The following is a 15,988-nucleotide window of genomic DNA, read 5'->3' on the forward strand; positions in this document are numbered from 1 at the left end:
TTCTCCTGCAGGTCTACCACACATTGTATAAGTTTGAAAAAGATTTAGGATTTCAGATTTCTATCAGCATAAAAGGTAAAAGACAACTCAAGACAATATGCATTTTAAAAAAGCAGCTGTATTCGACTATAAAGGCATTTCTAATCCAGTGTCTCTAAGCCGTTCTCTTTATTTCAGTGTAAAAAGCCTATAGAACTCTATAGAAAAAAAAAAGTAGTACACCAAAATAACATCTCATAAGAAAACAATCAAACAAAATCCCCATTCACCAGGCAATTCAATTAAAATAGAAACACCATTTAATTTTCCCTCAAAAGATATATTTCCATATACATATATATATTTATATATTCATTCTCAAGGCAGTTGGTCTTGGCCAAATGAATTGACCTTATTCTTGGCCATTTTTTTTTTTTTTTTTACATTTGATACCTATAATGGAAATAAGAAGCACAGTAAACAAAGCACTGGCCACAATTATATTTCATCTTGAGGGAGAGGGAATAGTCAAGGCAGTGTGACGCACGCACACAAATGTCCTCAAAATAAGTGCATAGAGAATCATTCTCACATAAAACACTCATTATCGCCAACAGGTTCCCTTCCTGTCTCTTCCTTATACAGCACCCTTAATACAGCAGTTGGAGTTTATGCTATTTTGCACAAAAGATAATTACATCATTTGTTGTCCAAGTTCACCTTGAACAATGGCATCTCCGGTGCTTGTTCGTGTGCCGTTTCGGTGTTTTCTACATTTCACATGATTACTTTCTCGAACAGCTTCCAATTTCTGTAGCAGTGGTTGATGGTAGAAAATGCAATAAAACATGTTGACAATCACAGCATGCCAGCATCTTGTTCTTACAGTAAATAAAGTCATCCATAATCCCTGAATACAAAAAACAAACAAACTGATAGATCGGTAAAAGGTATGCATGATAAGAAAAAGACAAAAAGTTGGATTTAGTCTAAAATCTGATTATGATAAATGTACGGAAAAGGAAGTGTGTCTATTGTTTATGGCCCGAATGTTTTTAATCATCAAAAGCACTAGAACAGACAAAACAGGGACATATGGCATAGGTGGTGGAGTATTGGTGGATGCTGAGAAGTGCCCCGGGAAACTGTTTACATGAAGTGAATTTGCATGATATAGTACACATAGCATAGATCTGCTCACATGAACTTGTGGGACAGAGCATCAAAGAGTTAGTGTCCAGGAGAAAATGAGACATTCCTTGGCTTCAAGGGAAGGCGCAGTGAAGAAAAGTCCCAATGGCCCGGAACCACTTTGTATCTCACCCTCCATTACACAAGATAGACACAAAAATTACGTGCCTCTCTTTTGTAGCTCCTGAATAAAAGCTAGAAAAGAAAATTTATTCAGCATCAGTCATAAACATATTTTACACACAATAGGCTCTAATGAAACACTTACCTCCGATTATTTCCTCTTTAACTTTTTGAAGTTCTTTTCGCACCTCTTCAAGGATCTCCTGAAAATAGTAGCAAATAATGGGGCATTTAAATTATGTAATTTTTGAGCAACATTTCATTTTTAGGTTATGAGCACATACTTGTTTCAGTTTTTCTAAGTCCGAGTCATCAAAACCGCCACCTGAATCATTATTGTTGCCTGTGGTCTTTGGCCTGAAAGAGTAGATAGAAAAAGATTTTGAGTTCACTAGAAAACAAAAACTATCAGTGGCTTTTGCCAAACTGGCCAACAGCAAGACATCTCCCCACCATCATTCGAAGGAGAGAAAATTTAAATAGAAACTGTTGGTAAAACGTATCACTTTGTTAAAGATATATTCTCAAGACAATAGATCAGTCACAAGAGTTGCAGACTAGCACCATTTAAGTTGGAAACCATCTAAACAGAAATGTTGAGAATAAGGTGAGTCATAGCAGAACCTTCTCATCTTAAGCCCCATGGGTGCATGCCATTTCCTTCACCATTAGAGGGTGCTATCAACTGCAGAATAGGAAAGCTCAGAAGGTTACAGTCCTGCTGCAAACCTGAGAAGGAACTGAGGAATGAGTTAGCAACAATAAATGTACCTGGAACCTTGGGAAATGGAGTCCATGTTCTTGCTGATGGAGTTATTCCTGTTAGTAAGACATAGACTGTGTGCTTAGAAAAGTGATGAGTGTGGTGACGTCCTGTTCCATGGGTTAATGTCACACAAGACCAGACAAAAATAGAAAGATGTTTTTGACACCCACCTGATCATAGATGATTTTTCCCACGGTCTTCTTATGGAGTCTGAAAACAAAAAGAAAATGTTCTCTCTTAGAACCAATACCACTCTGGGCCACTAACATTAATTATTAACATGCAAATGATGCTTACCACTTTGACTTTGGGAATCTGAATCATCCTTAAAAAAAAAAAAAGAAGAAGAAACATATTACAGTGTTTACAATGTACTTTGTAAATACGTAACCAAGTAGCAGAAAAAGTATAAACTTACATTATTATCCTGCTTTTTGACAGTCGGCTTTTCTGCAGCATTTGTCGCTTTTCTCCTTTAATAATGAAAAATAATAAAATACATGATGCTAGCTAGTCAGGCACATCTAATTAGCATTACTCACCTTCGTGCCAAGATGGCACTCATCTCGCCCATCAAACCTCCTCCTCCTCCTCCTCCTCCTCCAATTGAAGAGTTGCTGCTGCGACTGGCATCTGCTCGGCCCGTTGATCCTGAATCCTCCTGCTGAAAGAGTTAAGAAACAAGAAACAGGATTACTTAGACTTAAACCTTGATGAAAACACAAGATTTAATCGACTTTTATTGCCATTGTAAGCCAACAGACATAATAATATTGCCAAATGGTTTTGATGATTTGGCAAAAGATTAATTATAAACCAATAATAAAATAAAATTGCGGTACATGAAAATAAGAAGAGGCCTTAAAATGCTCTCAGTCAAACAGGAGTTTTCCATTTTATACAAGGTTCTTAAGCTGACATCTGTGCTTGGTAGTTTAAGTGTTGCCTTTTATTTATTTTTTTCAACCAGGGAGGTTATGGAAAGTTGAGATTTACCTTTGAAGTTTTTCGAAGTTTGGCTCCTGCTAAGGCTGCAGCCAAGCCTCCACCGCCTCCACCCCCTCCCGAGCCACCACCACCACCAGAGGGCAGTGGTGGTGGAGGTGGGATTCCACCAGCAGGAGGAGGGCCTGGGGGCGGAGGGACACCCCCGGCTGAAGATGCAGGTGGACCTGGTGGCGGAGGAGGAGCAGGCGGAGCAGGAGGGGCAGGGGGGGCAGGTGGAGGGGCAGGTGCTGTTGGGGCCATCGGAGGAGGTGGAGGGGCAGGAGGGGCAGGAGGGGCCACTGAAAAGAGGGCATACATAATACAAAAATGTTATTAATATTAGAGCAAATGAATAATAAAAACATGAGCTGTGACTGAAGAAAGTGGCGGCAGTGTTCCTGTGGTAGAGTCTATGTCCAGTACCAGAGTTTACCGTGCCTTTGTTTTCATTTCACTCACCTCGTCCGTGTCCACAGGTGCTGTTAGAAACTAACACTAGTAATATTCTGGTGTGTTTTCTGCATAAGTCATATGTGTGTTCAGCAACACATAAGACAAAATATATACAAATTAATAATAATTACCCATCTCTTATGTCTTACTTGAAACCTTAAGAGTAAATTTGAATTTTTCAGACCTGCGGCCGCTTGTCGTTCTCTCTCCAGTCTTTCTCTTTCCAGACGTTCACTCTCCTGTCTCTCTCTCTCCAACCGCTCCTGCTCCAACCTAAACACACAAAGCACAAGTTCCCCACTAAACATCATACTTTACACTTGATTTGAAATATAGCAAAGAAAAATCTGACAACAGGACCCGCTTCACTTACTGGTACATATATACATACCTACTAATTTGTAAAAAAAAAACTAAAAAAACCAACAACACTCAAAGCAAATGACTTCATGGTATTTATGCCTTATAATTAATGAACATCTGTTCGGCTCACAGCTGGATAAGGTGGCCTAATTCAAGCCATTATCACTTTGCATTCGTCCCATCCCCTCCCTGTCCAACACATCTGCCACAACTGCGCTATGTAAAAATACTACAGCCATAATGTATTACCATATGCATTAAAATATACTAAATAGTATACACAATCTGATGAGGTTGGAAATACTTGTTTTATTTGCTACATCTTCACATGGGATTCTATAATGGGTAGTAGTAAATAAGTATGGATTTGAAAGTTCTTATTGATTTGATTTGATTTGATTTACTTTAACTATACTCATGAAATTACTTCAGTGTTATTTCTGTTTTATTAGTCAACGGAGGGGACTAAGCAGTATGAAGAAAGCAGTAAGAACACGTGTGCCATCTGCCTGGCCAATCACAAATCTCCTCCTGCAAAGTATCTTCTAGCTTAAATAAGATTAAAAGGTTAATGCCCAGAGTAGGCCTGGTACCACCATTCAGCCTCTCTGCAGAAGATACTGGTGACTTAGCTTGAAAAGCAAGCCCAGAACATTTATGCGAACCTGTAGTTGTTCTAATACAGTCATCCATTCCATAGATTGATAGATATATAAATTATACAAATTATACCTTCGCTGTTGTTCAATTTCCTCCTGAGATGGTCCATTTGCCACTGGCCGAGGAAGAGTTGCATAGCCTTAAAAAACACACACACAAAAAACAATTCTATTAATGGATAACAAACAAATCCCTGAACAGAGAAAATGTTCTTCAAAGAAACCACTGCATTAATGGTCCATGTAAGAATCATGTTTGCTCAGGGGACTTTTATTTGGCACAACTTGTGTCATCATTCCCCTAAAAAGCCAAGTGAAAAGACATTGATGATCAGAGTGGGAGTGGCCATCAGGGGATGTCCTGGTCAGCAGGTACCAAGGCAGGTGTCAGGGAAGGTTAAACACAGAAGCCACATTTGGCAAAACCATTTATACATACTTTTTAATCCCACTAAGATTTCAAAATAATATTTTCAGAGTTAAGGCCCCAGAAAGAACCCTAAGGTGCATGTTTTAGCGTTTGTGAAAACCAGAGCACCCAGATTAACCATACGCAGACACATATAATCTACAACTGCTTCACCAGCCTGGAAATTGAACCTGGGACTTTTACTGTGAGGCGTGATCCAAAGCCACTATGTGTGTAGGTACTTGGCTGCGCTTTCCTTCAGGACCCAGAGCTGTAGAGTCACCGTTGGCTCTGCTTCAGCAACCCACGCGCTTTTAACACGACTAATAATGCGGTTGCATTTGACACAATCATGTGAAAACAAAATGTGCAGCTTGTGGGATGCAAACCCATGTGCTCCTGATGGTCTGATGTTTTATCGCGTGAGTGTTTTATCACTGATTTTTCAGGGCCGGTTGCAGCTCTCCTGGTAGATTCCAGGGCCCTAATCAGTAAAAGCAGACAATTCTCTGGAGGTCAACTAAATCTGTTATGGTTAATAATTGTGGGAAATCAACTCAGACGGTTCAGTTAGAGCAGTGGCTCAAAGTGGGGGCTCTGAAAGCTTGTCTACAAAATACATTAAGAAATCTGATTGTCAAATCGTATTCGTTTCAATTTACTGCTTTACAACATTATTAAGGCAACAGTCTCTGTTCGCTGTTTTTTATGTATAACTTAAAGCAGTAAACCATCACAAATTCTTTAGATAATGTGTATTATTACTGGGGGGTTTTGTTCATACTTGTCAATGCAGAATTCTGTGAAAGGGTCTGCTGCACTTTTATCAAAAGTGAATAGCAACCCTATAACCTTCACTCATTTATTACTATACCTGCATCTGCCATGGAGTTGAGCACCTCAAGCGCATGGGCCATGCCATTGGCAAATAAAGCAGCGTCCTCCTTGCTGCCAAAGTTGAGTCCCCACACTTGTCGAGCATCCCGCCATTGGTGAAAGTTAGGTGTGGCCTGGTTATACTTTAACCCTCTAACAATTGGACAGTTTATTACCACCTGTAAAGCAAAAAGGAAATTAGGATGCAAACGATTTTAAATAGTTAGAAAAGAAAAGAAACAAGGCGAAGCACAATATCATTTATATTCATTCCAGCCTGCAGGGTCAACCCACTAAACAGTAGGAAAAATAGTTTTGGTTTCAAGTGGATTCTGAAAATGCTGACACATCATTTATTTGCTAAACAGAGTCTTGAATTCCTCAGAGCTGGGGGAGTGGAGAAAACAAATAATCGTGTCCAAAAATAATTGTCTCCAAATGTGTGGAAGGCTGTTTTTAATTACTTGTCTTTGGAATTGTGCATTTTCCCCCATCTATGGCTCAAAAGACACACACTGAATGGACACTAGGTCACAGGAAATGGGTGACAAGACTCACTATCTCACCGGAAAAGCAATCCACTCTAAAAAGCCATCCCTCGGGAGCTATTTCAGGCCTAAATGTTTAAACAATTAGAGACTGAAACAGCAGGGGGAGTCTCGTCATGGTCCCACCCAAAGTGAAGTCAATTTGCTTTACAAAGAAAAGGATATATTTATATAAACTGACTCAACCCGTTTAGTTAGCCCTTTTAATTAGCAACTTCCCCTCTTCAAAGTACATTGAATTTAATAACAATATCTTACATTAATGACAGAGTCCAACATCAGACATATTTTAAACGAGTGAATCGTTTTAAGGATTTATTTTATAACAGTGTGGTGGATAGGGCTGAACAATATATCGCAAAAAAATATAGCATTGAGACATAATATAAAATCGCAAAAGTTTTAATTCTGATATTTTTTATTCTATATAAGTTTTATTTCAACACAATTAGCTACTAATTACTCGAATAGAACGTACTGTTCAGCCCTAGTGATGGATAACATTGCCCAGAAGATTATATTGAAATTGTTTGGTGTTTTTTCCCAGTGTAATTCTTCAAAAATGGTATAACGCAAAACATCTATCACAAGATATTATTTTTTGTCATCAATTCCTCCCATACCTGCTGGTCGGTCTGCATCTTTCGCCCCACTATCCTGAAGGCATTGGTGCTTGGGTTGTGGTAGATCTGAACTCTGCTAAAAGCCTGGGGTCCAGCGCCCGCTGGGAGCCACTTCTTATTGCCGTCATCATAGATCATCACAGTGGCACGAGCCTGGCAAATACTTGACTCACTGGAGAGAGAAACAGAAGAAATATTGTAGTAAGTAAGTGCATTCAACCTTACAAAGAAATTATAATAACATTTTATTTCAAACAAGATCTTAGGCGCTGGGAAGCATTAACAAGGCATTGACTTTTATCTCGCAACCTGAACATCTAAAATTGGAGAGAAAGACAATTTAATACAGTGTCAGGATAAAGAAAAAACAAACGTGATACAGTTAATTGAGAACCCTTATAGTGAAATGTTTCAAGGCAAGTCTACATGCCCCATACTGCCCCTCCTCTCCTCATTTAACCCCCTAGCTTTGCCCATAGTTCCTTAATCCACCTTGTCCCCCTCCCTCCCTCCCTCCCTCCATCTGTCCCGCCTGCGATACAATCTGCTACTTCCTGTGACACAGCCTCACAGGCACCGCCCACTTCCTGTTGCCTGGGTTGCCTAATAAGGAATGTCTCGCCTGAAAAAAAAAAATCAATACACACAGGTCTCTGACTCCTGTGCTCAAACCTCAGCTTTCCATTTACTGTGTTTATTGTTAACAACAGCATTAGTGTGTAAATCAATAAATGTTGTGAAGAGAATTGACTTCGCAGACAACGGTCTGCTGAGTCTGACCATAGCATGAATGAAGACATTACACGTTGGGGCACAACCCAATGTTCTGTGTGCATACGATTAATGTTATATATGGTGTTTAAGTTGCATGATGTTAGTGAAATACTGAAATACCAAAGTCACTCACATGACCTCTATACACAACTATACACCGCATATTCCAGTTTGCACCTGAGTGTGGGTGTGCGAACACTTCCAATCCAGACACACCATTTTCGTCAGCTTAGAGCATTGGTTCCCAACATTTTTGTCTTGCGGACCCCCAACCTCATGAAATGTTGCAATTTTATGTTGCAATATATATATTTAGTAAGCAATCACTTAAAAGCAAGGCAAGACTATGTTGTGTTCAAAATAAACTACAATACTCCCAAACCTACACATTCTATTGCAAAAATATAGTTCTTCCCTTTCAAAATAATCTCTCTCTCTCTCTCTTCTCTTTCAATCTAAAATAGTTCCAAGTACCGGCTGCTAAGACCTCGAGTACCCCTGGTTGGGAATCACAGGCTTAAAGCACACTTACCTTACAGAGTCCAGTTAAAAGGGACTTTTTTTTTGTTTTCCACATGCAAAAATGCAACAAAAAGAGGAAAGGTAACAACTCCATAAAAAACATCAAACCTGTAAGGTAATATAACGGACTTCTATGGGTTTGCTGCACTTCTGAATTGATTTTATGGTTGCTTTCTAGGGCAGGCCAGGGCAACCTATAGTTGATGTGTAGCCAGGGGAAGTGTATGGGATAAGGAGGAGGGGACAGACATAGGACCGGGAAACAGATGCATTTTTAATGGCAGTGAAAGCGAGGGCTCAAAGTGAGACAGAGTGAGCCAGCTGCATTATTGATACAACTACGGACACTGAGACCTTAAAAGCCAGTGTGCCACACACATAAACAGGCAGGTGCACACGTGCACACACCTGCCAAGTGCCAACACATGGGTTGATGAGTGCAGTCCGCCGGTCAGGAGCTTCTACTCCGGCGGTACGGGACGCGCACCGTTTCGGGACTGGAATAAACCGTGACAGCCGCAGCAATATACCATCTATTCTGGTCATCCTTTTGGACCACTGGCCACAAGGAGCTGATGGCGCTAAGCTAAACTAAGTCAGCAGTTATCTTAAGAGGTTTTTTCTTGACCACAAATGGGTCTGAGGCAGAAGCTCTGGTAGGGTTTGAAAAATGAGTAGAAAAGAATAGAATAGAACCCTGGTTACATACAGAATAAAACATGGAAATGAATAATACTATACAATTGTCTAAGGCTTCTTCAGTCCGGTATTGTGTTGGTCAGTGAGGGGTTAACAGGAAACTGCAGTGTGAGGCATGAGCACTTCGATATGTCTGTATAAGGCTGTGCACTAAGTGCTGGCAAGTACAGTCAGGCCCAGTGGCTGTGTATTCTCCCTCTCCTTGTGTTTACTTGACCCTCCCACCACACTCTCCTGCTCACAAAAATACACCATAAGAACAAGATCTAACATCTCAAATACAGAGATGCTTTGTTCTGTTATCAAAATAAAACACAGTCGGGATGGGCAATACCAGCCTTTTCGTTTTTGACTATTCCAATTGATCGAGAAATTGTGATACAGATTCCTTCATTTTCAGTGACTGCCATAGATTTGAATCCAAAAAGCCAGATGCACTGATGTTAAATACAGTTTTATACTACAAAAGGGCAGGTGCCATAGTATGTAAGTACTATGGTACTATGAAGTATGTAATTCGGAGGGGGCAAAAATGCTGAAGAAATTAAAGACATTATGGTAAGAGGGCTGGACAAAATTGCTTCGGGGTCCGTTTTAGACCATAACAACTAACATTGCTCAACAATTATTACTATATAATCATTTTCCAAGAAGTTTCAATTTAATGCCAGTTTGACTTTTTAGACGATTTAATGCTTTTCATGGCCTTGATTTTGGGCAAACCATTGTCGGGTGGCTCTTGACACTTTTTAATAGAAAAGTACATTTCAACACGTCGCACACATCAGTTCTGAATCACGGATATCTAAAGTATTGGTTTGCACATAAATATAAAACCTAAATATAAAATATACGAGTCCCCCAAACAGATCATTCCACAATGGACTTCATTCATTTCTTACTTAGAATGTTAGTAAATAATATCAAGTAACATAACATTCAATCTAGGCTGGGGTTCACTGCAAAACCAACTGAAGCATTTGATTGAATTGAATTGATTAAGTACATTATAAATGAAACCCCCATAATACAAAAAGTGATCCACTGCTAGAGCCAGAATGATCAAATCCAAGTGAACAAAAATGACAACATGCACAAATATTGTTAGCTTACTTTAAAAATTGTTAGTCATAATTGACCCGCTGTAGAAAAACAACATTTTATATAAAGGCTTTGTCTCAAAGTGTACGACAGTGATTATGAAATAAATTCCATTGTTAAAAAAGGTCTGTTCCTCTCCTCATCTGGAACATGTTGATGCAGGCTTCTTAAAGCAGACACACGTGCGTTTGCTGCAGGCTACTGCTTTCCAACATTGTAATAGTTAGCTACAAAGACAAACATCCATTGCTGCTACTCTCCAGAATTTCTTCCAAAAGGTTCACTTACGCCAACTACATGGCCAACTTCTTCAGAAACATGTCTCCACTCTGCTTACACAAACTATTCACATTCTTTCTGTGCTGACTCACTCTTTGCCTGGCACAGTTTGTAAAGTTATGGGAAACTCATGTCCAGAAGACATTCATCCTGCTCTGGTTGACCACATTACAGACGTGGTTCTCTCCTGTCGGTCATGTGCGTGTGGCAGGGGCACATTGAGGTACTCCGTCTCAATAACCTTATTTGGAAGGATCTCACCTCCGCAGGCTTTACTCTCTGCTCAATTCCTTTTACAGGTTGCAGCACATCCCCCAACTTACTATGTGCTGGTTTTTACTGGCAAAAAAATCTACTCAGCTGTTCTGACTTGCACACAGTCTTTTGCCTTGGAGCATGATGACTTAAGACACAGACGAATTGTCCCACTCACTGAGAGTACCCTGTTCCTGGTGCAATTTTTCAGGTATGATGACACAGATTTTTTGTTTCTTTAATTGTAGTAACTTTGTTTTTTTGTTTTTTTTTTAAGAAAGATTGGGTAAAACATCACAAGTGAGGTAAAAGGATACAAAACACAATCCACACAAGTCTAAGGGGGAGTTGTGAAAAAAACAAGTGAAGTGAATGTACTGGGCATTATTCACATTGCCATATGCCAGCCCAATATTGCACACCACACCAAAACATATGCACTAGAGATAGACCAATACACTCTCGTTAGACTATCGGCTTTGACGTCGTAGCATTATTTCACATTTTGTCCAGCTTGGCTGTTTGAGTAATGGCACAGTGGTTAGCACTTGTGCTTCACAGCAAGAAGGTCCTGGGTTCGATTCAACAGCTGGAGGGGGCCGTCCTGTGTGAAGTTTGCATGTTCTCTGTATAGTTGGCCAGAATGAATGAGTGTGTTTGTCAGAGTGAGTGAGTGAGTGAGTGAGTGAGTAGTGGTGATTGGAGGGGCCGATGGCACAGGTTGGTCTAACTGGCCTGCTTCGCTTCAGCCAGTCTACCTCAGGGACAGATGTGACTAAAATAGTAGCTTATCACCAGAGAGTATGGCGTGAATGAATAATGACCACAGTGTTGCACTATGAGAAACATGGTAACACAGCCTTGTAAAGCGCAATACAAGTATAAGCCATTATTATTTCATTATTAACAAATGAGTTCTGTGAGATCATTTGTATATGCCAATAGGAGTTTAAAAATCCAGACAAAGCCTAACCTGAACATCAAAGACAAAATAGAAACAATGTAATGCTTGTTTATCAAGGAAAGTAGATATATTACAGAATGCACAATAGAAGGTCTTGTGAGGTAGGCAACTGTTGTAGAAAAGCTGCTAATCCACAAAGCATAATGGCCTATTTATGAGGGGAGAGGTGGGAGGACCAACTGGGCTAAATTGTTAGAGTGGCGGGGGTCACAACACAAACTTACAATAAAAGAGTGTTTTAGTAATGAGAGTGCAGGGGTGAGGCTTCAGTCACACACTCAACTAGACTTTATGCATTAGTAAATCAATCAAACTGAACTAAATAAACAGAAACAATAAGTTTATATGGACATCATTTTGTGATTCTAAAGTTTAAATCTACAGCTAAACAATATCTCAGACCTCAAGCATTTAGGTGAACCCCAGTGCAGCTGTCTACCCCAGGGCAGCTGTGGCGCCAATAGTAACACAACAAGTATGGAGTGAATGAATAATGCCACACAAAGCGTGTCTGAGTGTCCAGAAAAGTGCTATATAAAACCATTAAATCTATCCCTGGTTTAGTGTATACTTTGATTTTTGTGTACTGATTTTCGTGAGTAAAAACATTGTGTTTTCTTCTTGTTGACTGAAATATAATCAGCGCTATTACAGTTATATAAAGTATCAGAAATCATGATTGTATTGGTCACAACACTCGGCCTCGATGAAACAAAACCCAATAAGAAACAGTTGGTGCATAGGAATTGCCATTCCTGACGGGTTTCATGTGGTTACACACTGCTACACTGCTGCAGGACATAAGGTCAAGATGGCAAACACTCAGCAAGTTAACAATGTTAAGATCATTAGTAAAAAGCCACAATTTCTTCCGGATGTCGTGACACAAAGAAGACTCAATAGAAGGAGCCCCGTTTCCTTGCTTTTAAAGCTGATCGATAAAATGTGTTTCAAGTCTACCAAGTGTGTTGGATTGTGCTGTGGCTTCAAAGAGCATTCTCTGCCGCTGCTTGCAGGCATTGTTCAGGAAAAGAGACATGATCCAAGGAAACTCATTAGACTGAATACAGTGCATTACACAGCGCATTACACCTGTCTGCTCCAACACTCTCGACACACTTCTCACAGAGGAGCCTGAGGCAGCCGCCACACTGCTCCCGTCGCACAAGTTCTTTTAGTCACCGCGACCTCGTCACTGAATCACAGAAGAAGACAGTCACCGGTCTAACAATAACACTGACTCATTGCGCAGGTGGTGTTCTTCCTGTGTATGTAGCAATCATAATGATAAGGTTTATCAAATGATGAGCAACTTTTAAAGCTCACTTCAATTATTCATACCAACATTAAAAGCACTAAAGGTCTGGGACCAAACTGCAAATAACTGAGATAAGTATCGCAAGCTGTGACAAAGCATTTATAGTTTATCACAGCTGCTTTCATCCTCCTCAACTACAAAAACACTATCTAAGAGTACACGGCTCTAATGCTTCCAAAACTAAAATGAAGCCATTTTGCAAAACAATGCGCGATTTTACATGAACTCAAACAAATTATCCAGGTCTGGACCAGAGTTGTATTTAGACTCAACTGGATGTTTGAAACTGCAAAGTCGCATCACCGTAATTTGGCAGCATTCGACCGTTTTTTCAGAGGAAGAGTTCCATATTCCAAGGCCTGAACAGGGAATCTCTAAAGGCCCACATGTTCAGTGTGTTGCATAGCGATAGTTGGAATGCATCTCTTATGTCACATCCTGTCCTCATTTTTCAAGGAAGAAAAATAGAAACATCACAACAAAAATGTGAAAGGAGGAAAAACAAGGTATGATTCAGCATGGTTTTATGCTACAATGCCAACCCTATGTCTGTATCTATTTGGGTGAAAACTGAGAACTTTTGACCAATGGCCTGCACTTCTGTGTCAACATTTACATTCCACACAGACAATGAGCATAAACGTGGAGCAGCATTCCAGTCTTCACCTATTATCCACAAGGTAGGCCTCAGTAGAGTGACCCATGGAACCATCCAGACTGAGCTCGACCTGAAAGCCCCACGGGTCCGTTCTAAATGTTACAGAAAAGTGCCGTAAAACGTGTTGATTTTAGGTGTGTCCAAGTTATCTGCTGCATGTGCTATTGCCAAGAAATGTGTGTGCAAACAAATACAAAGTAAGGTCCAACCAAAGTGTGATTGGCAAGAGAGGGTACAGAGAGATACAGAAACTAGTCACACAGGTTATCATCAACACTCATTGTCCAGGATTTAAATCTAAATCTCAGTCTACAATGTTCTCTTACAAGCTGAAAGTGAGGGGGAAAAGCAGCAGAGAGCAACCTCACAAGCTAATGCATTGGTTTCTGACCATATAATTGCCAACTGCACAGGCTGTAACAGGATGTGGAATTCATGGGCATGCGCTTTCCATGGAGCTATTTAGTTCCTGGTGCAAACCCCAACATTGCCAATGGGGTAACTTAAAAAGAGCAGCCTTAATGCATGGTTGTGCAAGCAAATTGGCACAGGAATTTACCACAGGGGGGTAGCTACCATGCAACAGACCATTGTGTGAAATAAACGTTTAAGAGGGAAAGGAATCTTTCTCATTTGATCAAAAGAATCAGGCTAATGCAGTGTTTCTTGCTTGTTTATATCGAAATGACAACGATATAAAGCCTATAAAGACATCTAAGGCACATTTAATGCAGATAGGCTTGATGACTGATGGCAAAAGTGTCATACAAACAACTTGAATAAAACTAGGACAGCTTCCAAATGTCCCAAAAGGACATTATTAGAGGAAAAAAGTTGAACTCGAGCCCACACAAAGGTCGTATCTGCTGCGCAAAAAGTGTCACTGAAGTTGGGACGCCATAATCAAGTTATTCCCAAGGGAGAAAAAAAAGGGGAAAAAAAAAAAAAGTAGGTGAGGGGACATGAATCATCTTTGTCGCTTTGTATATTAACGCTAAACACACTCGCGCAAGTTCACTCGATCAATAAGTTGTCGTGTTTAGTGGTGAAAAACTGTCGGCGAAGCGCAAATGTAGCCTGGAAACACAATGAAGATGAAGGGATTTGAGCCGCTTTACCCACCTCATTGTTCGGCCAGAGCGGAGGTCCGAGTCCGCGAGGGGGGAACTTTTGTTGACTTCTGAGCGCAATCCCGGGCTTTAAAAGTCAAAATAACGCCATAAAAATCCCACGGATCCCGAACAAAAATGCATCTAAACCCGCATTTGGGGGGTAGTTGGCAGCGGGATAAAAGAGCACACCTCGACGATTTCCTGGTTTGTGTGGAGCAGGAGAGGAGGAGGAGGAGGGAGGGGAAAGGGGGGAGTATACAGTAGTGGAGCGGGCTTGTCAACTCCGATCACTATCGCAGTGTTTTTTACGCACAAAATAAGGTGAAGTGGAAAAGACACATGTCCACGTAAAAAAAAAGCCCAAACGTCTTCTCTTGTTGCAGAGGAAAGAAGACACGGTTTTCAGGGAGCAAAAAAACCGTGTGGGAAACCTAGACTTTCCGCGTCTCGAACACTCGCTGGCTCGGTAGGTCCATGTAAATTTACGGGAGCCCTGGTGGCCGTGGCCCAACCCCGCCAGCTTCAAGTAGCCTACAATCCCATGGTGCGTTCGTGTGCACTCCGGCAACGGGATTAAACAGACTAAAGAAAGATACAGCCAACATACGTGTACTTACAGCGACATATTATTGGTAAACAATAGCGTTCATGTTTGACTACTGGCCTTGCGTTTTAAAACGTACACTTTAAAAACCATAGGGTGAGTAAGTGACCTTGCCATAGAATAGGTTTGTTTTTTTCAGCTTGTACCTCAAAGCAGCGTTTTACCCAAGTCCGACTGACGTGCAAGTGCCTGGCCTGCCCACCTTGGGGAACTTTTTGGTTTTAAACTATATTTCACCCACATTTAGGCCTATTACTTTTGAGATAGATGGAAACAATAGTATTTTGGACGGTTGATTTTTCTTAGTGCAATGTGAAATAATTCCTAATCTGTAGGGTGACCATGGTCTGACCTTTCAAAATGATCATCTTAAAGGTGCATTATGCAACTTTTATGCAGATTTTAAAGTTATATTTGTGACCCAGCAGCTGTATGAGTGGTCAGCATAGTGCCTTTACGTTCGATCACGGTGGTCACTAATGCTCCAGGATCTATTGTTTTGTAGGTTTTTCAGTAGGTTTTCTAGTGAAAACCTTCCAAACATTTGATCCTGGAGCATCCGAGTGACCACTAGTAAGTAGTGATAGGAAGTAAAGGCGCCATGCTAACCACTCATACAGCCACTTGGTTTTGTACCTCAAAGCAGCGTTGTACCCAAGTCCGACTGACGTGCAAGTGCCTGGTCTGCCCACTTTGGGGAACTTTGGGGAACAAGGTCAAAATAC

The 15,988-nt window shown here is 40.6% G+C and overlaps 1 protein-coding gene across 1 annotated transcript; it reads right to left on the bottom strand.

Moving 5' to 3' along the window:
- Nucleotides 1-129: 129 nt before the first annotated feature.
- On the bottom strand, nt 130-15,133 carry vaspb (vasodilator stimulated phosphoprotein b). The gene is made up of 14 exons (XM_079560940.1): nt 14,670-15,133; nt 6,978-7,149; nt 5,805-5,985; nt 4,595-4,661; nt 3,684-3,772; nt 3,056-3,345; nt 2,602-2,723; nt 2,478-2,532; nt 2,357-2,384; nt 2,230-2,269; nt 2,065-2,112; nt 1,578-1,650; nt 1,439-1,496; nt 130-1,365 (listed from the first exon to the last, which is right to left on the bottom strand). Exons 1-14 carry the CDS (start codon nt 14,672-14,674, stop codon nt 1,331-1,333), a joined length of 1,263 nt encoding a protein of 420 aa, XP_079417066.1. The 5' UTR covers nt 14,675-15,133; the 3' UTR covers nt 130-1,330.
- Between the last annotated feature and the right edge of the window lie 855 nt (nt 15,134-15,988).

The sequence above is a fragment of the Gobius niger genome (assembly GCF_951799975.1).
Source record: "Gobius niger genome assembly, chromosome: 1".
Classification (NCBI taxonomy): Eukaryota; Metazoa; Chordata; class Actinopteri; order Gobiiformes; family Gobiidae; genus Gobius; species Gobius niger.